General features: G+C 39.8%; 1 protein-coding gene across 1 annotated transcript; it reads left to right on the top strand.

Moving 5' to 3' along the window:
* The first annotated feature begins 2 nt into the window (after positions 1-2).
* Positions 3-27,319, top strand: ASPM (assembly factor for spindle microtubules). Its single transcript, XM_063165202.1, has 29 exons — positions 3-308; positions 1,525-1,668; positions 2,049-3,405; positions 5,203-5,304; positions 6,042-6,188; positions 6,804-7,049; positions 7,185-7,252; positions 7,792-7,933; positions 8,011-8,141; positions 8,397-8,572; positions 8,673-8,818; positions 8,897-8,982; positions 10,220-10,435; positions 10,883-11,093; positions 11,183-11,322; positions 11,430-11,558; positions 12,441-12,635; positions 13,910-18,535; positions 19,436-19,585; positions 19,888-20,054; positions 20,871-21,030; positions 21,528-21,749; positions 22,262-22,411; positions 23,895-24,086; positions 24,944-25,136; positions 25,625-25,779; positions 26,315-26,491; positions 26,735-26,907; positions 26,986-27,319. Exons 1-29 carry the CDS (start codon positions 3-5, stop codon positions 27,089-27,091), a joined length of 10,413 nt encoding a protein of 3,470 aa, XP_063021272.1. The 3' UTR covers positions 27,092-27,319.
* The last annotated feature ends 509 nt before the right edge of the window (positions 27,320-27,828 follow it).

The raw sequence follows: 27,828 nt of genomic DNA, 5'->3' as shown, positions 1-27,828 counted from the left end.
CCATGGCCGCGGGCTCCGTCGCCGCAGCGGTGCAGGGGGACCGCAGCCCCGCCAGCAAGCCCGGCCGGCGGCGCTGGGCCCCGCGGGGCGGCGAGGAGGAGGACGCGGATGAGGAGCCCGCCGTGCTGGTCCTGAGCTACTTTTCCCGGCCGCCCTTCCTCAGCTTCGGCCGGCTGCGTGTGGGCGCCTCCCGCACGCGCCTGCTGGGCATCGACAACCCCAACGAGGATGATGCCGAGGTGGTCATCGAGCGCTTTCCCGCCGCTGCCCGCGGCTTCAGCATCGAGCGCCGCCGCTTCTTTGTGGAGGTACGGGGGGACCCGCCAGGGGACGGGCGGGAGCTCTGGCGGCCGCAGGGCCGGGGGCTCGGGAGGAGCTGCCCGGGGCAGCCCGCAGCCACCCGGGACGCGGGGCGGGCGCGGGCCCAGAGCTGCGGAGGGCGGTGCGGGCCGCGGTTCCGTTCGGCCCGAGGGGCGGCGGCAGCCGGGCATGGCGGGGCAGGGCCCTCAGGGTAGGGGGGGCTGTCAGCTGTGCAAGGGCGCTGCAACCTCCTCCGTCAGAGAGGTGTTTGCTGTGAGGATAAACCATGAAATTAACTGCTCTTCGGGAATGTTGTTCTAAAGACAGAGAGCTGTCAAAAAGTTTCAGGGCGTATGTTTAGGAAAAGCTGAGGGAAGAGGATGCTGGTTCACTCTTCTGCACGTTCATTAGCTGACACAACGGAGGGCAAGGCGTGCTTAAAATAGGATTAAACATTTACGATGTTTAAGGAAATGCAAACTGTGGCTAGTCCAATCAATGCCAGTTTTTAAAAGAACCGTTTAGACGGTTTAGACGAGCATATATCTACAATTGTCTAGACTGTCCAAAGTGTTTGTGAGAGAGGAAGAAACGCTCTGGACATCTCTTGCACCAACGGGCTTAGAAAACTAGAGTGAATCTCACTGCAAAGTGCTCGAATGATGTGTTCCTCTAGGAATTAGTGAATAGAAAGCTTCATGACTTCCTTGATAATTTGCAGTGTCTTACTTTTTTTGAAAGACTTGTATGTCAAATTTGACTAAAAACATTTACACTTATATTAAGGGTCAGCTAAGGTCCTAAGTTAATCAATTTCTGATTATTTGTCCCACCACAATTCTCTCAAAGTTACTCTGGAGGACTTATTTCGTTAATATGTGCAAAAAATTATGTAATTTCTTCTTCTCACCTTTACTCAAACATTCTCCTTCTACTATGTGTTATATTTATATGTATTCTTTCTTGTTTTCCACTGTAGTTTGATTCAGAGGTATACAACCTTTCAGTAAGACAACATTTTTGATAGGGATTGCTTAAATTTACATGCCAAGGAGGGAAAACTGACATTTAAACATTTAACATTTTAAATTTAATTTTTTATCATTTCATGTTGTCATAATATATGTTCTATATACTGCTCATTGTTTGGTTGATTACTTGATTTTCAATGTTACCAAAGTGCACTTAAATGCTAAATGTTCAATATTTATTTTTTTCCAATAGTCAGGACAAAGAATATTTGTTTCTATCACGTGGACACCATTAGAAGAAGGAAAAATCAGAGAACTGGTGACTTTTGTAGTTAATGATGTTGTAAAACATCAAGCTGTGCTCCTTGGTGCTGCTGAACAGCCCCCAAAGAAAAAGGTGAGTGTGTGTTTATTGTATCTATTCTGTTACTTTGGCATCTCTGATGCAAATATTGTTTTATTACCAGAAAATTTAGTGAAGGAGGACTATAAAGTGATAAATGATGCTGTGGAAATGATGCTATGCATTGTCCTCAACTTTTTTTGGCTGGGCTGGAAAGTAGGTACTGATAAACTACAGCTTAAAGAATAAAATTGAAACACGACCAAATAAATGGTTTTCAAGCCTGCAAAAAAGATATTGTGAATTTTTGATCAAGAGTTCTTTTTATGGTTTTAAGAAAAATAAAGCTATGGGTATGCTAGTAATGTTTACTTTTACATGTAGAAGAATTTAGAAAGCCAGCACACTAACTTCTATGTATGGTTCTTTTCCAGAAGAGTCTTTGGGAAACATTAAAAAAGAAGAACTCTTCAGGAACATCTGCAATAAAAGCTAAGAAGAGTGCTGTAGAAATAAAAAACATTAATAAAACATTTCAAGTTTCTCAGAAGGTGGCTAGACTTAGAAATCCCCTTCAGTCATGTGAGAATCAGAGCACAGAGCAGAATGGTGCATCCCAGGGAAATGGCTCTCTCACTGGCTCTGAGAATCAGCTGCCTCCATCTCCCATTGCCCCCGGGCCAGAGGAGCACAGCAATACTGTTCACACACCACTTGCCCTGAGAAGGTCTACTGCATTTGGGGATATTGCTGCCTCTGGAAATAAGGAGCTGTTGCCCGAGACAGACATCTGTAACATCAATAAATGTCTTACTGAGCACAACCAATTGCAACCTGAGAGTGCCTCCAGTTCTGCTGGATTAGCACAATTGCCAATTTCAGATGATGGAGGGGTTCTTAATTTCACACTCTCGCCAGTTTCCACTCCAGAACACTCAGCCTCCATGCCTCTTTTAAGTACAAGGAGAATTTTAAGTCCAGATGCTTTTGTAAATGACAATTATCAAGGGGATATTGATGTAATAGAACAGCCTATTCCAATTCTGTCACCTGATCAATTTGTGAAGGACAATTTGTCAAATAAACCATCAAAGACCCCTAAACCTGAGGCAGCATTAATATCATCCACCACAGAGACTTATGTTATTAAGAGATGTCTACCTGTAAAATGGAAAAAAGATGGAGGTGTAGAGACAGAAACACATGTTCACATAGACCACAGCATAAATGAAGTCTCTGTGCTGCATAATGTAAAATCACAGGGATTTGATTGTGATAAACCCAAGGAAGATCAGTGCAGTTTTCCTTCTGCAGAGGAACTCCAGACTGACAATCCCTCTCAGAGAGAGCGACCAAAAAAGCGTCCAATTCTTTCTGCCACTGTCATAAAAAGTAAGCGTGGTGCTGCTGAACAAACAAGAACAGAAACACGCCAGCCAAAATCTAAAAAATGCCTTAATAAAGCAATAACAGGATGTGCTGATGTGGTGCCTGGACAAATGGAAGCAGAAAGATCTAAACAGCTGCCAGTTACAGCTCCCATTTCATCTGAAAATAAGTGTCACACTGACAAGGTAAATTCATCTCCTACTGGATCAACTTCTTTGTGTCGTAAGAGGAAGAGTGAAGCATTTGTAGGAAATGGTAGAGTTACAGCTCCAGTGTTTGTGGAAGAAGTGGAGAGAAAAAGAGCTCTTACCTCTAGCATGGACAATCAAACACACACAACCAGAGGACCATCAGCCTTCAAACCCACCAGTGGAGAGAGAGTAGGGCAGAGGAAGAAAGCTGGTGAGCAGTGTTTCCTTCGTTTACCATTTCATTAGGAAATGTATATAGCAAACTAAACTGTCTAGCAACAGCCAGCAATGTTTCATATCTCTGAAATGTGGGCTTTTGCAATTTTTTAGGTATGTGTGTTTGAAAAAACTGAAAACTAGGTTGGAGTTTTGGTTATGTAATTGGCTTCAAATTTACTTTATTCCTGTGTAAATTTGTTAAGGACATTAATAGATAAAGTATATAAAAGCTCTTGAGCAGAGACCTTGTTAAATAGATCACATTTTCTGGAAAGTTACTGCACAAGATTTGTCACTTGCACATTTACCATTGTGTTTGCCTCCATTGCTGTTGTCACATATTTTCAAAGTAGAATCATGAAGGTTGGAAAAGATCCCTTGGAACATTGAATCCAACCATTCATTTGGCACCACCGTGTTCACTACCAAACTGTAACTCTAGGTGCCACATCCATGCACCTTTTCAACACTTAAGGAATGGTGATTCCACCCCTTTCCTGGGCAGCCTGTGATAATTCCTAACCACCCTTCCAGTGAAGTTCCTCTGTCTTTTTCATTCTGCCTGCTTTTTACTGTCTGTGGTTAGTCAGCCTTGTGTAGTTGTCACTGCCTTTTTGTTTGCCAATAGTTTATTGCTTGGAGATCAGAAAATGCTGACACTTGCATTTCAGTTTATTTTTGGTTTTCTAACTGTTCCAACCCCAAATATGCTCTGGAATGTGAAAGGAATGAGGGCCTGGGACTGAAAGATGCATTTAATTTGCAAAATTTAACTACCAGGAAAAATTAATCATAGCTTTCAGATCAAAATAGCACATACTGCTTTCTTCAGTTAAGTGATCTGTTCTGTGATCTGGATTTGATTTGGGGCTTTCAGTAGTGCATTCAATGTCAGGCTTTTTAAGATGGGTTGTGTAAAAACAGTGTGCTGAAGTATTGATATGCAGCAGGAAAAGGTGTGTTATCTACCAGGTTATTTCTAATAATCCATCAGGATAAAGCTAGATGGGCTGGACAAGGGCAGCCCAGGATTCAGTTTGCCTTCTGGGCTGTGAGTGCACACTCTTGGCTCATGTCCAGCTTTTCATCCACCAGAACCCCTGATTCCTCCTCTGCAGGGCTTCTCTCTCTGGGTTCTTCTCCCAGTCCTTTGTGTCACCTGCACAGCTCAGCTGTGTCACCTGCAGGTGTGCTCAATCTCTCTGTCATTGATAAAGCATTAAAGGGCACCAGTCCCAAGGCAGATCCCTGAGGGCCACTGCTCATCACCAGCCTTCACCTGGGCATACAGCCATGGACCACAACCCTCAGGCTGCAATTCCTTACCCACCCAATGGTACACCCTCCAAATCCACATCTCTCCAAGGTGGAGATGAGGATGCCATGTGGGTCCATGTGGAAGGGTTTACAGAACTCCAGGCAGATGACATCAGCTGGTTTCCCTTGTTGACTCTGTCAGCCACTCCACTACAGAGGGCCACCAGACAGGGCAGGGACAGTTTGCCCTTAGTAAAGCCATGCTCACTGTCTTCAATCACCTCCTTGTCTTATATGTGCTTCAACATCACTTCCATGAGGATCTGTTCCCAGGCACAGAAGTGGGGCTCACCAGTTCCCTGCATCCACACACCTTCCTTCCTCTCCTTTTTAAATCATCAGTACCTTTTGAATGGTTCGTGGGGAATTACTCTAGTTCTGTAATTTAGAAGTGATACAAACTTCAATATGTTAACTTTCACTTACATATTTGATATGTCACATGTTGATAATTGTGTGTTAATGCTTGTAGGTTCTTCACTTCAGAAGGCACCTAAAGCTAGCAGGAGAATTAGTAAACCTGTCCCTGGATTGGCCCAGTCCCACCTGACATTTGTGAAACCACTGAAAACAGGTAGGCAGACTCCTGGTGTTTGGTAAAACACTGAACAGTGTCACAATTGTACTGCTGGTGTCAGGTAAGACCTAACTGCTTAGAATTGAAATAGAAGATGGTATCTGAAATGAATCAATACCTAAGTGGAACAATGTATGTAACCTTTTGTGATCTGTTTTGACTACTTATAAGAAAATTGGTTGCAGCACATGGTCAGCTAAAAGTAGATGTTACTTTTTTCTAGATTGGCCTATAAGTCTAAAAGCTGTATTAGAGCTTTTAGACTTATAAAGCTCCCAGCTTTAACAGATTTAACTGATGGCTGTCAGTTAAATGCCTCTTCCAAAACTGATAACATTTCAAGGCAACAACAGAATACCTCAGAAGAGAAATTTTCATCCCAACAAGATAAAAATTTTGCATAGTTAACAATACTAAGTTGATCTAACCAGAAAAATGGTTTTTCCTGGATGTAATCCAGTTCAGTTTGAGTTTACCTCACTGCAAATGGCCTGGGTTCTAGGTATCTTGTCTTAGTTCTAGGGCTGTAACAACTCAAGCCATGTTTTGTGGCTGAAGTTTATTAATAATCCCTGATCTGCAAGTCACTGAAGATTTTAACAATTTGCCTTTTTGATTGTTGTGCTAAATGGAGTGTCAAGCAGTAATCCATTCCAGAATTAAATGCATATTGATTATCTAACATTTCAAGAACTGCAAAAATAAAAGTTTTTTGTTTTTTTTCCTTTTTTTAGTCATCCCTAGGCACCCAATGCCTTTTGCTGCTAAAAACATGTTTTATGATGAACGTTGGAAGGAGAAGCAGCAGCGAGGTTTCACCTGGTGGTTAAATTTTGTACTTACTCCCGATGACTTCAATGTAAAAACAAATACCTCACAAGGTAAGAGTACAATAGTTTTGTCTTCTCAGTTTCTCAAGCTTTATGTAATATACTTATTAACAGTAACAGGTAGTAGTACTCATTTCACACTAAACCTTTTCAGAGTCTTGTTGTCATATTTTCCCCCTTCTGATCAGTGTGGATGGCTCACCAGCTCATGGCGAGCACAGCACAACACACGCCTGCATGGGGAGGGTGCTCTGCACCAAGAATACACTGGAATGTGTGGCTGTGGCACTTCTCAGTGGGTGGTGAGTGGGGAATCCCCACCTGCTGGAAAATATTATAGCTGGCACTTTACTAAAAGGATAGCCTGCTTTTTGCTCTATCTTTAGTTTCATCTGGAAAAACCAAAGATGGAACCATTAATCTTAAAACTGAATTCCTAGCACTGCTCACTTATTTCATGAGTGATCTTATATTTAATAGACTAGTATTCTTGTACTTGGCAACATATGTATAGTGCAACAGCTGACAGGCTTCCTGAAGGATAAATCACCAGTCAGAATAAAAATAACAAAACTTCAGCTTCAAGAGGAGAAAAAAATCAATGAGGTGTGCAAAGCTCCCTTTATTTGAGATGTAAGTGCTTGCTCTTTGTGCATGTTTAAACAGTAAATGCAGCTGCTCTTGTCCTGGGGGAAGAGGCCCATCACAAAAGGAGCCTTCCTAAGGCACCCACGAAGGACGAGGCGTCGCTGAAAGCGTACACAGCCCGGCGCAGGCTGAACCGGCTGCGGCGCGAGGCCTGCCGCCTGTTCACCTGCGAAACCATGGTCAGGGCCATCCAGAGGCTCGAGGGGGAGATCGAGAGCCGGCGCCTGCTGGTCCGCAGGGACAGGCACCTCTGGAAAGACATAGGTAAGAGACTGACACCTGCAGTGGCAAAAGGGCTATTCACACACTGACTTTTTTAATCTGAAATCGGTTAATAGAAATTTTTGCATTAATCTGAAATGTTTGCAAGATCTAATATTAAAAAATGCTGTCTTGCAGGAGAAAGGCAGAAAGTCCTTAATTGGCTTTTATCTTACAACCCTTTATGGCTGCGTATAGGTCTGGAGGTAAGTTCACTGTGTAAAGTCTATAATCTAAGTTCAAAGGACATTTAGCAATTTTTTTAGTAGAGGTTGTTTTGGGTTTCTTTATATTGTCTGTCAATACTAATTCAGGTAGGTTCAATTCAGTTACAGCATGATGCATATGTTTTAAATTGTTACAACATACTTGCTTTTAAAGAGTGATTACTTTATTAAGAAGTAAAATATTTAATCAAGAATGGTGGAAGTTAATTCCATGGTCAATAACACAAAAGCATACCCTGTCAGTTTCACTTTACTAAACTGGAGAAAAACGTGGTCATCTTAAAGAAATTTCTGATTGGTTTCTCAGACATGGATGACCATACATGTTTTGGAATGAAATTAGATCTTCTGAAATTTCCTTTGGCTTTACCTTTCTGGGACTCACTTGAAAACTGTTTGATAGAGATCAATTTCCATTCATTATTTTAGAGATTCAATAATGTATATTGTTCACAAAATCACATAGTATTTAAGGTAACTTTTAACACTTTTGCTTTTTTCCCTTTCTTTCATATTAGACTATTTATGGAGAACTGATAGCTTTGGAGAGTAACAGTGATGTTATGGGTTTAGCAATATTTATCCTTAACCGCTTGCTGTGGAACCCTGACATTGCAGCTGAATACAGACATCCTGTTGTGCCCCACCTTTACCGGGAAGGTAACAACTGCTTCCAAAACAATTTATTTCTAGCACCTCATTTTTAAACTATCACTTACTGAGTTCTATCATTTCAGGTCATGAAGAAGCTTTGTCAAAATTCACACTGAAAAAATTGCTTCTGTTGGTTTGTTTTCTGGATTGTGCCAAACGGTCCAGGATGATTGACCATGACCCCTGCCTCTTTTGTAAGGATGCAGAATTCAAGGTGAGAGCTGGGATTTGATGTCTTCCTCCATTGTTGTCCTAAGACTCAGTGTATAATTTTTTTATTGTTTTTAATCTGACAAAAGTTAAAGTTATGTGACTTGCTAAAAATAATTTTTTAAAAACCCACATAATTTTAAGAATTAGACAAGGAAATATGAAATGTAATGTACAAGGTACAAAGGATGAAAATTGTATTCTGATTGACAAATACTGTAGTGTTAAGATTTCTTTTTTTTGTTTGTTTTTACTTTAGGCTAGCAAAGACCTTTTGCTTGCATTTTCCCGGGACTTCCTGAGTGGTGAGGGTGACCTTTCCCGCCATCTGGGTTTCCTAGGGCTGCCTGTCAGTCATGTTCAGACTCCACTGGATGAATTTGATTTTGCTGTAACAAACCTGGCTGTGGACTTACAATGTGGCATTCGTCTTGTGTGCGTTGATACAGAATTCTATTGAAATATTTATTTTCTTTTATATCATATTTAATGTGAGCTCATCAGAGGTACTAAACCATGCAATTACCTTTATTAGGAGAACAGTGGAGCTTCTGACCAAAAACTGGAGTCTTTCAAAACAGCTGAGAGTTCCTGCAATCAGTCGGCTACAGAAGATGCATAATGTGGATATTGCTCTCAATGTCCTTAAAGAGCGAGGAGTGCACTTGAAAGATGAAACTGGTAAGGCCTAGAAATCAGGGTTATTGTAAGTGCATCAGATAACTACTGCACACTTTAATCCCTTGTTTTATTTGATAGGTGCTTCAATTGACTCCAGGGATATTGTGGATAGGCACAGGGAACGAACGTTAGCACTGCTGTGGAAAATTGTCTTTGCCTTCCAGGTACTATTCAATTGATTATTTTGTTTGGTTTTTGCTAGTTACAAAGGAGTAAAAATGAAAACACCACTCTTTCAGGAATATTTGATGTCTGTGAAAGCCTCTACTAATCAAATTTTAGAATGAAATTATTTGCTTTGTGCATTCAAAGCTCCATGTAAACTTTACTAAACTGCTAATTGTTCCCTAACAATACAGCTTGGATAATGTTTTAACTGTGCTTTTTCTTACACGTTCGTTCGGCTTTTTGGAAAAAAGTGAGATAATGCCGTAGAGTAGCAGAATTGATACTCAAAAGTAAAATAATGTTGATTGCAAACTGCAGGTAGACTCTTAATAACTGAAAAGGACATTTTGAGGTTACGCTGCTAGGCAATATAAACTCTGAAGCTATAGCTCTTCTGCTTTTCTTACTTTTATCTGAAACTGTTGATGGAACATCCTTGAAATAAGAATGAAGATTTCTTAGGCATTACTGCAATGACATTTCAAAAGTTAGTAGAGGAAGTCAAAATAGTTTTCTTAATTTGTTTTAAGAGTTAACTTGAGTCAGAGGATATTTTAAAAATAAGTGTCCAACAGACAAATCCAGTTGGAAGGAACATAACATGAAAGGCAGAATAAGATAAAAGTTGAGGTGGAATATCACTAAGTAGTCAGGAATGTAAGTGCAATTAAGTATATGTACAGCAAGAATATTAAAGATTTCTGCCACAGAACTATAAGTAAGATAGACAATATAATAAAATTCAAATGTAATTATTTTCTTTCTTGAGTACTGTTGCACTATTAAGTAGTTAACTTCCTTCAGTTAGTTCTTCTGATGCATGTGTCACAGTTGCATTGCTTTTGATCAGAGAAATAACTTGAGTGAGTAGTGGCTTTATCCAAGCCCTGTGGCTATGCTGCTTGTTCTCCAACTAGCTCGAGTCCTTCGAAATTTTTGTTTCCTCTGAGAGCACATTGGAATTACACAGGGAATTGCCGTGCTTCTCCCAGCTATTAACTAATGCAGTAACTCTTTTATACAGAACAGTGGGAAGGGTAGATTTAGAGGTTTTTATCTGCCATCTATGCTGGCAAGTCCAGATTATCCACTGCTGATTGTGAGGCAGGTGCTGCTAAGAAGTGAGTGTAGATTCTCTTTAAAATGCCATGTCTAAAGCGCTGTATCTAGCAGCTGTAATGCAGGACGTGTCAGACTGTTGAGATGTCCATTTTTTGTTTTTCTTCCTAACAGGTGGATGTTTTTCTGAATGTGGAACATTTAAAAGAAGAAATTGAGTTTTTGAAGAACACACACAAGACAAAAGCACTATTGGGTGCTATGAAGACATCTCAAAATTCTTTTAGAGTACAGCAAGACAGTAGTAACTTCTCATCTCAGACTTACAGTGAAAATGTGAAGCTGCTGATGGCATGGGTTAATGCTGTTTGTAGATTTTACAATATCAAGGTAAATAGTTTTGTGTACACTTCCACAAGTACACCCTGTGCTGTTGTAATCCTTTACAGAGCAGAGTTCTTCAAACCATTAAATATGTAGTAGAAGTCAATGGAAATTATTTGTAAATATTCTTCTGCACTTCGTTTAATCTGATTTGAAGTAACCATTGTTCTGTGAGTTAAGCTGCACCTATCTTTTTAAACAAACCTGTGAAAAAATTTTCCCCTTCTAATTAGTCTTGTGCATAAAAATACTTTTTAAAAATTGAACATTTTTTGCTGGAATTGGAATTGTTTGTGGAATTTTACTAAGCGTTTTAGTAGCTATTTAAAATTTTTTTGTTGGAAAATAATTTGCACTTGGTCACATTTAAAGGTACAAGAGAAGAATTCTATAGCCAGTTTATACCAGTTGACTAGTACAAAAAAATCATGGAATTTATATTTTATTTAACAGGTGGAAAATTTCACAGTGTGTTTCTCAGATGGCAGAGTATTATGTTATTTGATTCATCACTATCACCCCTGTTACATACCTTTGGAAGCTGTGTGCCAACGAACAACTCAAACTGTAGAATGTTCAAGAACTGTTACAGTGGGACTAAACTCTTCCTCCTCATCTGAGTCTGACATTTCTCTAAATGCTGTGGAAGAAACATTTGATCAAAGTGAGTTATTTGATGTACAGAAGTTCATATTAAATCTATTTCTTTGCACAATTTGATTTGACTAATGTTTTATCTTTACAAATCTGTAGCTCCCTCAGTCCTATACAAGGAACTTCTGGACAATGAAAAGCAAAACTTCCAGCTGATCAATGCTGCAGTTTCTGACCTAGGCGGGATACCAGCAATGATTCATCATGCAGACATGTCAAATACAATTCCTGATGAGAAGGTAAAAATGCCTTCAGAGTTGGTATAAACGTGTTCTGCCCTCATGTGAATGTGTCCTGCTCTTTTGTACAGCCTTACAAAAGGCTGCTGTGTTGTGTGTTTCTGCAGGTTGTTATCACCTACCTGTCATTTCTGTGTTCACGGCTCCTCGATCTTCGCCAAGAAACCCGAGCTGCTCGTTTAATTCAGGCTGCTTGGAGGAAGTACAGGCTGAAAAGGGAACTGAAACTCTCTCAGGTACTCTTTGCCTATGTAATATCCATAGCTTCTACATTAAGAAAAAAATATAATATAAATTCAATGGAAAATACAGGTCTGTTGGACTTATATTGGCATTTAAACTAATGAGTGCCATTTCTATTATAAAAATATGTGGCCTGCTTGGTGGTGTAATCTACTAACTCTGCTTTTCTTTTAGGCTTCTGAAGTACCTACAGGTGTTTAGAGGCTACTGTTATTTTTTGTGTGTTACCCCTTAAGCTCTTCTCCCACTATTTCAAAGATAAAATAGTTGCACTGCTTCCTTAAAACTAGAGGAATAGTTAATCTCTATTAATGTCTATAAGATGAGAAGAGTAATTAAACTTCTGCATGGATTTACTATTTTTGTTGAGGAGCCAAGTTTCACCAGTCTTTTGAATTAAATTTCATGAGTTCTTATGTTCTGTATCTTGATTTTCTGATGGTTATACCAGATTTAGTGAAGGTTTTAAAACTATGGCACCTTAAGGTTTTCTGTGTTGTGCTGGGTTACATATTGATGTTGAAACAGTATTCGAGTGAAATATTCTGAGAATCTGTGGTGTGGAAAGGGACAGAGGTTCTATTTAGGCTTTTTCATCTCCAGTTTCTTTACTGTATAAAATCTACCCAACCTTAACAATGATGACAAAACTCTCCCTTTACAACTCTTTTGAAATAATAGTAAAGATGCTGGTAGGGAAGAAGGAATCAAAACCAAAACCCTTTAAACATTGGAGGCATTATTTTTAAATAATTAATCTTAGAATGTATGCATATGTAGTATAATTTTATGAAATTGATATGGATAGTTATTCAAATAAAATAATTGAGTGAAAATTCCATAGATAATATTCAGTGGAAATTTACTCTTTGTAGGAAAGAGACAGAGCTGCTCGGATAATTCAGAAATCTGCGATGAACTTCTTGGCTCGCCGGCGCATCCTGAGGAGAGAGAATGCAGCCATTTTCATCCAGAAGCACTGGAGAGGATCCTTGGCCAGGAGGACTCTCTTCAATCTGAAAAAGGCAAAACTGGAGGAAGCCAGAAATAAATCTGCCACAGTCATTCAGGTAATACAATTTAAGCACGAGTACACGGCAAGGAAACCCCTTGAAACCTCTAAGAAAGAGCCTCGCTAAGGTCCATTTGTGCTGCTTGCAGCAATTAATGCTTTCATGAAATATAATTTTTTAAAATTATTTTTCCCCTCTTTGCTTTTGTGAGGTTTAGTAAGTTTTTCTCTCTAGGGAGGGATGGTAATGTGCTGTTAAATTAACAATTATTCCTTCTTTGTGAATATTTTGGAGTACCATAAGCATTAAAACACAGGACATTAAACATTAATGTAAGGACTGATGAGATTGTGTTGGTTTTCTTCTTTGCAGCTGCTGATCATTACTTAAAGAAGCTTTAAAAAAAATAATTTAAATTACTCTCCTAGTGTTATGTCACCTACAGTGAGCACATTCAAAGTGGCAGACATGGCAATGGTAGTTTGGGCAGATAATTCAGTTTCTCAAGATACTTTCAGCACCATTACCCAAAGATAAATATTTCACTCTGAAGTGAAATATTATCCAACTGGATTTTAAAGAATTGCTGATTTATCGGATAGTATAGAAGGGAATCTGCTGTTGCCAGGGCAAATTGAGGCTTTTCCCAGAATTGAAAATACTTAAAAACCATTAGTTTTTGCTTTTTTTTCTTTTTTTAAAATAGATTTCTGCATTTGACTTCCTAGGGATTAAGACCCAGAGATGAGTTCCGTTGGTTAGAGCATGGCATCAACAACACTATAGTCATGGGTTTGATCCTGGTCTGGGCCATTCAGTCAAGTGTAGGACTCAGTCCTTGTGGATCAATCCTGTCGCAATTGGGATGGAGGATGGATGTGACTTGACACACCTAAGTTCCTATGGCAATAACAGACTTTATTGAGTACAGTTCCTTTTATATGGCTTTCAAACACCCTCATGGTTGGTCCTAATTGGCTGAATCTGGTTACACCCAGCTCACTGGCCAATGGGTGCCTGTGTCTGTGCTCATCAGGGATTGGCTTGGTGTCTTTGAATTTGAATCTCCTGGTTCCCAGTACCTTTTCCTAGGTGTGTTTGTTTCTTTTCCCTACGGGCATAGACTGGTCCAGTTCTAGTTACTGTTGTCTATGAGTGTGAGGGCTCCAGGACAGCTGTTAGCTGTCACACCTTCCGACTCAGAATACTCTGTGGTTCTGATAAGTATAGGAATAAGAAATCTTATAAAGTCTGAAGATGATAGTCCTTATTTATGTTTAAGTCAACATACTGTGAAGAAAATACTAAATTTTTTCTTTTTTTACTTGCAGGCTTATTGGAGGAGATACTCTGCAAGGAGAAGATACTTACAACTAAGACACTGTGTTATTTTTGTACAAGCAAGGATAAGGATGGTGAAGTCTGTTGCTGCATATAAACAAATTGTTTGGGCTACTGTTACAATTCAGAGACATCTGCGTGCAGCTAAGTTGGCAAAAATAGATCGACAAAGATACCAAATCCTAAAGTCTTCAGCACTTACTATTCAGTCTGCATTCAGAAGATGGAGAAAATACAAAATTCAGCAGAAAATTAAAGCAGCTTTGGTGATTCAGAGTTATTTCCGAAAATGGCAATCTTCAAAACTGGCTAAGAGAAGGAGGGCTGCCCTTGTCATACAGTCTTGGTACAGGATGCACAGAGACCTGAAGCAGTATCTACATGTTAAGCAAAATGTTATCAAGATTCAGGCTTGGTACAGGTGTCAGCTGGCCAGACGTGTTTACCAGGAGCGCAGAGCAAAAATAGTGACAATTCAGCAGTATTACAGAGCTTACAAACTGGGCAAAGGTGAAAGAGGGTCCTACTTGCAAAAGCGTGCAGCAGTGATAGTTCTCCAAGCTGCTTTCAGAGGCATGAAGGCACGAGAGCTGTACAGACAAGCAAAAGCAGCGTGTGTTATTCAATCACTGTGGAGAATGAAACGAGAGAAACAAAGATTCCTGCAGTTAAAAAAATCTGTTACTACATTGCAGTCACACGTGAGAAAATACCAACAAGTAAAAAGATACAAAGAGATTAAAAATGCTGCTTCTGTAATTCAAACCCGGTATAGGGCACACCTGGCTGCTAAAAAAGCAACTGCTGCTTTCCAGAAGGTGCGTCTGGCTGCCATTGTTCTCCAGTCTGCCTACAGAGGGATGCAGGCCAGGAGACAGGCTTGTATCCTGAGATCTGTAATCAAAATTCAGTCCACTTTCCGTGCTTACGTTGCCCAGAAGAGATTTAAAGCCTTGAGAGAGGCCACAGTGAAGATCCAAGCTCTGGCAAAGATGAGGCAGGTCCGTAAGCATTACTGTGCACTGAGGGAAGCAGCGCTTTACGTCCAGCGAAGGTATCGCTCTCGGAGACGTGCTCTTCAGTTTAAAGAAGATTACAGGAAATTTAAGAGAGGTTGCATAAGAATTCAGGCTCTAGTTCGAGGCTATCTTGTCAGGAAACAAATACAAAGGTGGAGGGAGGCTGCAATATTACTTCAGGCCTGCTACAGAATGAAAAGGGACCGGCAACGGTACTTAAGCATCTGTAGTGCTGCCACTGTCATTCAACAACGTTACCATGCCTGCAGAAAGACCCGGTGTCACAGGCAAGAGTTCTTGCAAGTTAGAAAAGCAGCTGTGTGCTTACAGGCAGCCTACAGGGGCTATAAAACACGCAAAAAGCTCAAACTTGAATGCAGAGCTGCTGTTAAAATTCAGGCTGCTTTTAGAGCTCATGCTGCACGAGTGAAACACAAGGCAATGGTTCAGGCCTCCATTGTGATTCAGAGGTGGTACAGAAATTGTAAGGGTGGTAAGAGGCAAAGGCTGAACTTCTTAATGACAAGAGCAGCAGTGCTTTCTTTACAAGCAGCTTTTCGTGGCTGGAGGGTGCGAAAGCAGATTCAAAGACAGCATGCTGCTGCTACTAAGATACAGTCTACCTTCAGAAAATTCATGGCTGTGAAGAAATTCAAGCTTGTGAAGCACGCTGTGCTAACCATCCAAAGGCATTACAGAGCCAAGGTTCTAGGCCAGAGACAACGGCAAGAATACCTTCAGCTGCGAAATGCCGCAGTGTGTCTTCAGGCACTGTGGAGGGGGAAAGCTGTGAGAAAAACCATTCAGAAGCAACATCATCTTGCAACAATTATTCAATCCTATTACAGAATGCACATAAATCAACTAAAATACAAGAAACTAAGACAAGCCACTTTGGTGATTCAGAAATACTACACAGCCTACTGTATGAAAAAAACCCAACGTGCAGTTTATCTAAAAACCAAGGCAGCTGCATTAGTCTTGCAGTCTGCTTACCGTGGGATGCGTGTGAGGAGACAACTGAACAAACTAAACAAAGCTGCTGCAATTATACAAGCTGCCTTCAAATCTTACCTGGTCAAGAAGGAATACGAAAGACTTAGATCTGCAGCTGTAGCTGTTCAAAGGCGTTACCGTGCAGTTACTCATGCTAAATGTGAAAGGCAGAGCTATTTGTCTTTAAAAAGAGTCACAGTCCAAATGCAGGCGATTTACAGAGGTGTAAGAGTGAGGCGACAGGTTCAGTGTATGCACCAAGCAGCTGTTTGTATCCAAGCCACGTTTAAGATGTATTGCGTGAGCAGAAAGTATCAGTCAATGAGAATGGCAGCAATAAGAATCCAAAGGCAATACAGAGCATTTTGTTTAGGTAAAGTACAACGCAAAGAGTACTTGGAACTAAAGAAGTCTGTTATTATCCTCCAGGCTGCTTGCAGAGGCATGAAAATACGACAAGACTTAAAAACTATGCACCAGTCAGCAGTAATAATCCAGTCCTATTATCGGATGCACAAACAACAGAGGGATTTCAGAAAGTTGTTGCTTGCAACGAGGCAGATTCAGCAGTGGTTCCGTGCTTGTAAGGAGAGAGATGCACAAGTTCAGAACTACATGATTATGAAAAATGCTGTACTGCACATCCAGGCTGCATTCCGTGGTATGAAAACAAGAAGGCTTATCAGAACCATGAATGAATCGGCTGTGATTATTCAAAGAAGGTTTAGAACTTTCCTTGAAAGAAAACGTTTTCTTTCTATTAAGTCAGCTGCCATTGTAATTCAGAGAAAATACAGAGCAACAAAACTAGCAAATATTCAGCATCAAAAATATCTCTCTCTCCTTAATGCCACTGTTATCATACAGTCTGCTTATAGAGGATTTGTGGTAAGGAAAAAAATGCAGCAAATGCATCAAGCTGCTACAGTTATTCAAGCAATGGTAAGAATGTATAAAATTTACACTACTTATCAAGCACTCAGGCTTGCTTCAGTAATCATACAGCAACATTACCGAGCTTACAGAGAAGGGAAGCGTGAGAGAGAAAAGTACTTAAAACTGTACAATTCTGTTTTAGTTCTTCAAGCTGCCTACAGAGGAATGAAAACAAGATGCTTCCTGAAGAGACAACGTGAGGCAGCACTTATAATACAGAGAAACTACCGAATGTATAGGCAGCGCTGTCATTACAGAAGAGTTCAGTGGGCAGCCCAGCTCATACAGAGGAGGTACAGAGCCCACAGGCTCAGGAAAATTGCTGTAGAGCATTACACTTCATTGAAGAAAGCAGCAACTTGTATCCAGAGGGCTTTTCGAGACATGCGAGTGAGAAAACAACAGCGAGAAATGCACCGTGCTGCAACTGTGCTTCAGAAAAACTTCAAAGCCTTCAGAGAACGTCAGAGATACCTCTCCCTTAAAGCAGCTACTCTTGTCTTTCAGAGAAGGTACCGAGCTTTAGTTCTGGCAAGGCAGCATGCTTTGGAATACCACTCTCTCCGCAGAGCAGCTATTCACATCCAGGCTGTGTACAGAGGTGTCAGGGTGAGAAGGAGTCTCAAGCACATGCATTCAGCTGCCAGTACAATACAGGCAGCCTACAGAATGCTCAGAGACAGAAGGGCCTATCAGAATATGAGAGTTGCAGCTATGCTTATACAGAACTACTACCGATGCTATTTGAAAGGAAAAAACCAGCGCAAGAAGTATCTGACAATGAAGAATTCCGTTCTTGTTATTCAGGCAGCATACAGGGGCGTGAGGGCACGGCAGGAACTGAAACTCCTGCACGGTTCAGCAGTTGTAATACAGTCCAGCTATCGCATGTATGTACAGCGTAGGTGTTACAAACAGCTGTGCTGGGCTGCCACAGTCATGCAGCAGAGGTTCAGAGCCAAAATGGCAAGAAAAGCTGCTATGAGAAATTTTGCAGAAATAAGAAAGGCTGTCATTTGCCTCCAAGCTGCTTTTCGTGCTAGGAAAGCCAGGCAGTTGTATAAAGCCAATGTGGCTGCACGGCGCATTCAGTCGTTCCTACGAATGTGTGTGGAGAGGAGACGCTTTCTTGCCCAGAAGTCAGCAGCAGTGACGATCCAGTCCATGTTCCGAGGCCGGAGAGCCCGGACCCGCTATGCACTGCTCCGGAACTCAGCAGTGGCTGTTCAGAGGTGGTACAGATCATGCCTCAGGGCTCGTGCACAGAGGGCACAGTACTTGGCTCAAAGACAAGCCATAGTGGTTATTCAGTCTGCCTTCCGAGCCATGAAAGCAAGAAAAACAGCAAAGCAGCTACGAGCCGCAAGGAAGATTCAGTCTTTTCTTCAGATGGCTCTGCAGCGTAGAAAATACATCCAGCTCAGAGCAGCAGCTGTTACATTGCAATCCTATTACTTAATGCATAAATGTCAGTCACAGTACATGAGCTATAAAAGAGCAGCAGTTGTCCTGCAGCGACACTACCGATCCCACCTGACTGTGAAGCACCAGAGAATGGCTTACCTACAAACCCGCAGGAACATTGTCCTTGTGCAGGCCACAGTCAGAGGATACATCCAAAGGATGAGGTTTCACAAAATGAAAGAAAGCACCATTAAAATTCAGGTACTTCTGAATGATTAGTACTGGGATTTGGGTGTTTTGTTTTTCATTTGTAGGTGTTTTAAAGATTCTTGAAAACCACAGTAGAATCAGTTTCTGAAGTGTACTACAGGGCAGATGTATAAAGCTTAGTACCACAGCACACACAAATAAGGTTCTTTAAGACAACTGAATTTCACCTCTTAAGTATTAATGGCTTTATGAATGTTTTCTTTGATGGGAATATGAATGAAAGATCTTTTCATGAGAAGGGCACTGGTAGTGGGTGTAAAGTGCCATGAATGGCATAAACCATGATTGCTACATTCCTAAGAACTCAGGTTTAGGAAGCTGTGAGTAAATCAATCATGTTAGTCTTCCTAGGTTTACTAATTGACCCTAGACTAATCAAAGTGCCTAACTGACATTTTGAAGAGGAATGTAAGGAGGGAAATTCCCCTAAATCAAGGAAGGGAAATAAATAAACTCTCCATAATGATTTGTGGCCCTTAGAACCCTGATCTAATGGGTATCCCTGCCCATGTTGGGTGGGTTGGAGCTAGATTATCTTTAAAAGTCCGTTCCAACCCAAACCATTCTAGCATTCTATGAGAATGTCTTAGGTTGGTTCTGCTCTGTTTTTGGAGACCACATGCTCTACTTAACTGAAATCAGATGTGCTTTCCTCACCTCCATGTTTTGGGGGGATTGGTAGCTGCTTAGTTTTTTTCTCAACGTTTAACTTATAGTTGCTTTCCTTAAAAGGTAGAAAAAAAGAATTACTTTTGACATTGCAAATATGTTTATTTAATTGTTGTTTTTATAACAAGCCAGTGAGTACAGCTGTGCATAGAAATACGCAAACATTCCCAGCCTATGTGATGCAAGTGGTGAAATATTCCAAGTTTGTCTTTTTCTTTGAAGGCCTCTTTCCGTGGATTTATTCAGAGACAGAAATATCTTCTGTGCAAATCTTCTGCTGTGTTAATACAGCAGCACTACAGAGCCCATCGGATGCGAAATATTGATCAACACAGATTCCATCAAATGAAAAAAGCTGCCATTACAATTCAGGTAATGATTAAAGTGGTTTTTATTGAGTATCTGTTTGGGTTTTTTAATCTTTTGTATTTTTTTCTTCACAATATAGTTATTTTTGCAAACTAATATTAAAGAGTGGCATTTGTGGTATTTCCCTGAATATGTTTCATTTGTTTTGAAAACATCTTCTAGTTGTGAGAACTTAAATATTTGTAGAATTTTAGAGATAGAAATCCCAAAAATTGTTCCTGTTGATGTGATATTTTTCTTTTTAATTTTGTTCATTCCATTAACAGTTCTGAATTTTTTTTTTTTCATTTTTATTTCTCTAATAGGCCGCATACAGAGGTTATAAAGCCAGGCAGTGGGTTAGCAAAATGAGAGCAGCACGAGTCATCCAAGCCTGGTTCCGAGGTCACAAGGCACGGAAGGAATACATGTCTGTCCTCAGAGCTACCCTGGTTATCCAGAGGCACTTCAGAGCCAGACAGCTGCAGACTCGGTAATACCCCATCTGAGATGCATTATTCCACTTTTAAAGCTTTTGTTATGTAATTATTTAGTGCTGCACTGCACTCTGTAGAACTCTTCAGGTTCTCAGGCTCTGCCCCTGCAGCATCCTTGTAATGTGTGCACCAATATAACCCTATTGGTGCAGGTGGGGTTGCTCTTTTGCACAAGATTTTCGTTACATTTAATTGTTTTCCTGGAATGGAAGCTCCTTCACAAATTAAATTTGTATACTGGGGCTCTAGTAAGAGTAGGCCTTGATCTCTTTTTCACTTCTCTCTTTTGCAAGAAAAATGTTCTGGATATTGTTAAAATTCCAGCATACAACTTGTAGGTTGAAAAACTATTTCATTTTCATCCACAATGGAATAGTTAAACTGGTTTATGTTTATTTTGTTATGAGATCAGTCTGGTAGCTCATCTCCTTCTGAACTGTCCCATGGCGGTAGCAATCGGGGATGCTGTTCAGTGATACAAGGTCCTCCCTCAGCATCCCTGCTTTTTAAACATCCCTGTCTATTCCTGTTAATATCCTTTTATGGACCTGTTGCATGTCAGTCTGTCCAATGCCTTTCAAACTGCTGTGTCCCTATCCAGCATCCTTTGGCAGTAAGTTAGGGAAACACCTCCTGTGGGAAACCAGAAAGTGTCTTCGTTTAAAATCAGTCTTTCTGCCAATGCTGCTGGCTATTCCTGTTTTCTGGTGTTACAAGATCTGGTTGAGAGCAGCTGTGCTTTCCCAATATCTATCTTAATGATTTCATAAACCATCATTTTTTTCTTACTTAAAACTGCATTTCCATGTTAGGTTTTTGCAAATGAAGTCCTGTGCCCTTACCATCCAAAGAGTCTGGAGAGCGACCCGTGCTGCGCGAAGGCTCCGGCAGCAGTTTCTGGCAACCAGGAGTGCTGCAGTTAAGATCCAGCTGGCATACAGGCAGTACAGGGCCAGGAGACTTCTAAGAGAGGTGTGTTTTCACTTGCACTCTGATGTGTCATGGTTACTTGAAAAGTTTTCAGTGTATTTGAGTGATTTTTGTCATCAATGTGCAGAAGCGTAGAAAAGGTGGAACCTGCGTGAAGATTGTTCAAATCGAAGGTGTTCAATCTCCAAAATATTAAATACCCTTCTTTTGCTTTAAGCAACAGGATTGATTCTTGATTTTGAACAGTTCCAATTGTTGAATTATCCCTCTATATACAGATACCAAAATAAAATGCCAAATTTTCTGCTGGCTTTATTGCTTTCAAAAGATTAAGCCCATATTTTGACCCCATTTAGGTAAATGAAAAGACCTTCCAGACTGTGAAAGTGCATTTTATATAAACAGCTACTGTATGAGTTTACTTGTACTTCTCATTCCATTTTTATTCTTATGATGGGAAAAAACCCTAGAACTAAAAATAAATGTATATTGATCCTGACATGAATGAACAAATTTTAATTATCAGTGCATTCTTTTAGTATCTTTTTCAGAAGCACCAGGCTGCATGTCTGATCCAAAGTGCATATAGGGGTTTCAAGGCAAGAAGGAAATTTGTTCAACAAAAAGCTGCTGCTGTAATTATCCAAAAACATCTGCGGGCTTGGCAGGAAGGCAGGCTTCAATTTATGAAATACAATAAGACTAGAAGAGCTGTCATTAAACTGCAAGCATTTATCCGGGGTTATTTAGTCAGGAAAAAGGTTGGTATAATTCAAATTAAAACTTTGCTTTGGATGTAAAGTATCTCTAGAGCTGTTTTACCATTAATTCTGACTGGCAAGGAGAGGAAAACTTGATTTCTTGGTCTTGAAATTAAGTTCTTGTTGGCTGCTTTGAGTGTTGGTTGGGGTCAGAATAGATCACAGTTAGAGCCTTTTCTTACAATTCTTTAGAACTAAAGTAAATTTTCACTGTTGGGTGTTGTTGTAGCTTCTGAGATCTTTGTGGCTTACCTGTAATTGATAATTCTGCACACATAGGCTTGCAGTGAAATTGTTCTCTGCCATGTATTGATAATATTTCTTACAATCACTTCTCTGTCTTACCATTTAAATTAGAGACCTAGTGCTGCAGAGTGGTAGCTTACTTTAGTTCTGAGGTGATTTTCAGTATCTAATAGTGTATTGCTGTGGACTATGTTCTTTATGTGGATATCCAACTGCCTCAGAGTATGAAAATTAATAATGTTCCCCATTTTGTTTTCCTTCAACAGATTTCAGAACAGAAACAAAAGAAGAGACTTCTTTATTTTACAGCAGCAGTATATCATCACATCTCAGCAATTAAAATTCAAAGGGCCTTCAGGCTTCACCTCACCTTAAAACTTGCACAAACCCAAATCTCATCTGTTCTTATAATACAGGTTGGTCTGATTAAGGCTGAATGATTTGTAATAGTCTGACTTGTTTTCTATGAGCTAAGTTGTATCATTAAGGCAATGTAGTTCCTTTACATGTGAAAATAAAGCTAAATTAGGGAGACTGTGATTTATTAAATAATGCTGCTTATACACAGCTGAGCAAGTTCTGGAGGCTTAAGCATTTTAAAGCTGAGAATGGACAGGAAAATTTGTTTCCTTCAGACCATCAAGCTTGCTAAAGAAATCTGAGTGCTGTCTTAGCCTATTTCTTTATGTCCTACTGGAAGCAGAAAAGATCAGACATAACAACCTGTAAAGTTTCTGAAATGTAGAGCATCTCCTTACATGAACAATCCCTTGGGATACTGTGATTTATTTGGTTGGATGCTTCTGATCTGCCAGTGGTATCAAAGCCTGTGTAGGTTCCAGCATTTCAATGAAACCAGGTTTTACTTATCTAAAAACAATATCAAAATCACGTCTGTATTGCAACACTACAAAATTGTAAAAATTATTTGCAGGTCTCCAAATTGACCATTAGCTTAGTTCCAGAATGGGAAGCCAGCACTGGATAAATGGAGAGGCTGAAATGGGAGCTCTGAAATAGCTGTTCTCTGGTCACGGCTGCCATGGCAAACTTTGCCCTACTAATTCTCCATTTATAAAAATCTGTTATTTCTCCCCATAAGTTAGATTTTTTCTTTAAGGCAAGAGAAAATGGATGGAAAAGGAGTTTTTTGCTCTGATTTGCACACCTTATCTCCCTTCTTTGTTTATAGATGGGAAGAAACAGAGCTGGGAAATGAGAAAAGTGGAATGGTGGTTCTCCTTAAAAGCCAACCAAGAGAGAACTCCTAGGGCATAGTAGTGCTGGACAGAAGTGTAAATTGGGAGAGTTACATATTTTATCTTTTGGCCAGACAGTTGGTCTGGATGATCATTGTAGGTTCCTTCTAACTGAAAGCCATTCTATCTGTCCCCTCCTCTACCCTTCTCTCCTCAGAATGCTTCCCTAGTGTGTCAAGGGAAATATAGGTTGGATATTAGGAAAAGGTTTTTTACAGAAAGGGTGATAAAGTTCTGGAATGGCTGCCTGGGGAGGTGGTGGAGGCACCATCTCCGGATATGTTTAAATCAAGACTGGATGTGGCACTCAGTGCCATGGTCTAGTTGAGGTGTTGGGACATGGGTTGGACTCAATGATCTTGAAGGTCTCTTCCAACCTGGTCAACCTCTGAATCCTGTGAATTAGTGGCTCGCAGTTAAGATTTCATTTTGCAGTCTTGCATTTTGCAGTCTTGCATTTTAGCTACCCAAGGCCAATCAGAGCCATGGAGGTTATTTATGACTGATGATGTTTATAGTGCCTGTATCTGTCAAAGCTCATGTTAAAACACTCACATTTTATCAGCACTCATTAGGGTGTGAAAAGGGAACCTGGGGGAAGAGTTCTGAGTAACCAGAAGGGTGTTTTCATTTGGCGCAGAGCTGGTTCCGGGCGCGGGCGCAGCGCCGGCGGTTCGTGCGGGACCGCGGCAGGGTGGTGCGGCTGCAGCGCACCGTGCGAGCCTGGCTGAGCCGCAGGCACCGCGCCGCCGCCGTCATCCAGAGGAGTGCCCGCGCCTTCCTCGCCCGCCGCCGCAGGAGGAGGCTGGCCGTGGGGATAGTGAAATTTCAGGTGAGCGCCTCTTGTGAGGAAACAACAGCTTTGGGTTTGGTTATTTTTATCAGCTGGTTGTTTTCCTCATGGGTTTTTGACCAAAGCAAATATCTTTCCTCTTCCCAATGACTTTATCAGTGAAACTGCAAGCCACGTCAGCTGTGATTTAGCCATGAAGGCTGAAGGCAAACAGATCATGAAGGAATACTAAGCAGATAATGTTTGAGATGACTTAGGTGGGAGTGTGTGTGGACTGAATATACGTGGATTTTTTTACCTTTTGTCTTGAAAGTCCAGTATATGAAGATAAAAAGTATAAAGGGTTTTGACAGCTGGCCTGCAAGCAAAGCTGAGTTAATAGAAAAAATAACAATTGATGATTTTCGAGTGTATCCATAGCAAAAAAGAAGACAAAACCATCAGCATAGAAACTGATTAGAAAAGATACATGAAAATTTTTGAAAGCTAGACTACATGCATAATTAGATGTTTATACGTGTCTTATTAAATTTCTGTAAAACTTTTACCAATTATATTGACATTAATTGCTTTGCACCAATGAATATAATAAGTTATTGTGATGTAGTTAATAACTTGAGATCACACTTTGTTAAGCGTATATAAGGTAAAGAACACGCAGAATAAAAAACTTTTTTTCTTCTCAGACCCTGATCACATGTGTATGTCATGTCCAACCCAACGGTAACAAAAGATAAACAAATAAACACTGAGTGTTAATGACTTAAAACTGAATAGCCAAGGTCATTCAATACTTTGTCAGACTTGTGTAAAACTGATTTGGAATGGTGATGAAAGTTCAGTTGTCTTGTCTCTCCTTTAAAACTTTTTCTCTTTATGGAATTCCTTTTCTGTAGGCATTGTGGAGGGGATATTCTTGGAGAAAGATGACTGACACAGCAAAAACCAGATCTTTAAGGTGCAGTTTAATAAAGGCCAATGAAAAGAGCAGAGAAGAAAATAAGCTGGGCAACAGAACTGCAATTGCAATTGATCACCTTCTAAAATACAAACATCTTTCCTACATTCTTGCAGCACTAAAGCATCTTGGTCAGTATTTTGTTTTATTATAACTCATTTTCAGAAGGATAAAAACTGGATTTTTTTCAGCTGAGGAGAGTTCATAGTGATTTTTAGGCTTTCTGCATGATTATAAAATGTGAATGTTAGGGGGTATAATGGAGGGTTTTCCAGACTAAAATTAGATTATTGATTTAAGAATAATATTTAAATGGTTATGTGGAGAAAGGAACGCCTGTATGATTGCTCTAAAATTTTCTGTCAGTCCTAGTAGTGCTATACCTAACATAAGTTTATTGTCATTTTTACTATCAGTATATATTCTCTGTGGATCATTTTGTCTTCTTAATGTTTAGTCTAGAGTATTTAAACTTGCTTTAAAAACACTTCCTTAAATCAATAATTGCAGTTTTTACTTTGCACTTTTAGTTAAAAATAGAGAAAATCCTAGTTTGTAATTATTTTCCTTGATGTTCAGAATTTTCTTTTCTCTATTTGTTTTTCTTTAATTGTTTTAGAGGTGGCTACCAGGCTGTCCCCACTGTGTTGTGAAAATATGGCTCAGAGCAGAGCAATCTTCAGTGTTTTCCTTCTGATTCGAAGCTGCAACCGGAGTGTTCCATGCATGGATGTGATCAGATACTCAGTTCAGGTTCTGCTCAATGTTTCTAAGGTAACTTGAATTTTTTCTTTTGCAAGTTTATAAGCAGTTAGCTACTTTATTGTAGTACTTGCTTATTCACAAAATTTCTCAATAAATCTGGAGCAACAAGAGTAGTTCTTTTGAATTAAAATAGGTTCTGAATTTTCACTGTTGTTATGAAACCAGTTATTTACTTTGTAATAGTTATATTAAGGTTTTTGGTGAAAAAACGATTTCATGGCCTCAAGGCATTGCAAGGTATCACAATTTTTTAAATTTGTCTGAAATTCTTCTAATTTATTTATTTATTATAAATATAGAATCAGATTCTATGGGTTTCTTAACAAGGGAGGAAGCACAAAAGGCACCTTTTTATAATCTGTTACAATTGTGTAAATACAGAAGTGATTTGTATTGCTTGGACACCAGTTCATCTACAAATTTATTCTATATATGAGAATATGAGCTTTGCTTTTTCCTCTAACCTCTAATTAATAACCTGTAAACTAAGGATGCTTTAAAGATCTGTCTATAGAAGCTCTCTTGTCTCTTTCTCGTTTAACAGTATGAAAGAACTACTCGAGCAGTTTATGAAGCTGAAAATTCTGTAGATACTTTACTAGACCTACTGCAAATGTACAGAGGCAAAGCTGGGGACAAAGTTTCAGAGAAAGGAGGAAGCATTTTCACAAAGACCTGTTGTTTGCTGGCCATCCTTTCAAAGGACTCTAAAAGAGCTTTGGTAAGACCTAAATGTTTTGGGTTTAGTGGTTTCATTTAACATACTTTTCTTGCATGTTTTGGTGGTGTTTGTAATTTTTTTTTTCTCTCTCGTACCTGTTATGGCTGTAGTATTAATTTCAACTAAACTCTGGTTTAAAAAAAAGCATTTCCAAGAAAGTGAACACACTCATATTTTCTTGATTTAGGCTGCTTTTGAACTTGCAGTATTGACTGTGTGCTGTTTTCCCCTTTCTTTCCTCAGGAAATCCGAGGCATGCCAAGAACTGTTCCTTGCATCCAGAGCCTCTACAAGCTCACAGCTCGGAAACACAGGATGGATGCAGAGAGAACACTCGTGAAGCACAAAACAAACCCTGCCTTAGCTGGGAGCTCCTCTGTTCCAGTAACTCCTCTGAGAATAAAAACAGTTTCAAGGTAAGTGCTTAAAAATTGGTCTTCTGTTTCTGCTGTGACATTGAAATGTTTTAATGCAAGCCACTGATCTTTTCATAGGATTAAACCAGACTGGGTCTTGAGGAAAGATAACATGCAAGAGGTCGTGGATCCTCTGCAAGCAATTGTGATGGTGATGGACACACTTGGTATTGCCTACTACTGAAATGTAAATGATGTATAGGAAGATATATTTGTACAATATGTATGTAGTAAATGGATAAATGATTTTTTTTTTAAAAAGCAAATAATGTTAAACTACCATTGGAAATGTTTTTTAAGATTAACATTAACATTTTGGTAACTTGTATTGCATACAGTTTTGAAACCCTATTTTGTACTACTATCCAAAGCAATTGTACAATAAAATCATTTTACTGGATTTTACTGGAAATCTCACTGGTGCAGTAATATATTATTGTCCCACAACTGTGACTTTTAAAATAGCATGGGATTCTTCACTCTGATTAGATATTGTAGAATTCTATTAAAAGCAGTTGATTGTGAGGGACAGTAATGTCTGATCTAGAGAGGTGTAGAAAGGGAGGCTTGGGCTGTGGATTTCAAAACTGGCTGGTTTTTAGGGAGCTTGAGTCCACTTTAGTAATGTCTTGAGGGATCATGTATGGCAGCAAGAAAAGAAAATATAATTTCTCTGTTTTGTAAACATTGCAAGATAGTGATGGAACAACAAGATATGTTGTAAGGGTGAATTTACAAATTCTGACCTGACACTACAAGGGAGGTGATCTGTGGGTTTCCTATCAAGTGAGCAATACATACAAGCATGCATCTCCTCTGGCTGAAGAGATTGTGTTCATCACAGCATCCCTGTTCATTCTGTTCTCTTCTGCATTCTCAGAATTGCAGAATTTTCTCAGAGAAAGGCCAAGATAATGCAAA

The sequence above is a fragment of the Melospiza melodia genome, chromosome 11, assembly GCF_035770615.1.
Source record: "Melospiza melodia melodia isolate bMelMel2 chromosome 11, bMelMel2.pri, whole genome shotgun sequence".
Taxonomy (NCBI): Eukaryota; Metazoa; Chordata; class Aves; order Passeriformes; family Passerellidae; genus Melospiza; species Melospiza melodia.
The sequence above is the reverse complement of the archived record's forward strand: the minus strand, read 5'-3'. Positions and strand labels throughout refer to the sequence as shown.

Excerpts from the sequence above, each read along its gene's own strand:
- ASPM (XM_063165202.1), top strand. The coding sequence starts at position 3 with ATGGCCGCGGGCTCCGTCGCCGCAGCGGTGCAGGGGGACCGCAGCCCC. Across the intron at positions 309-1,524 it reads GCCGCCGCTTCTTTGTGGAG|TCAGGACAAAGAATATTTGT; the intron begins GTACGGGGGGAC and ends TTTTTCCAATAG. Across the intron at positions 21,750-22,261 it reads GTTATTTAGTCAGGAAAAAG|ATTTCAGAACAGAAACAAAA; the intron begins GTTGGTATAATT and ends TTCCTTCAACAG.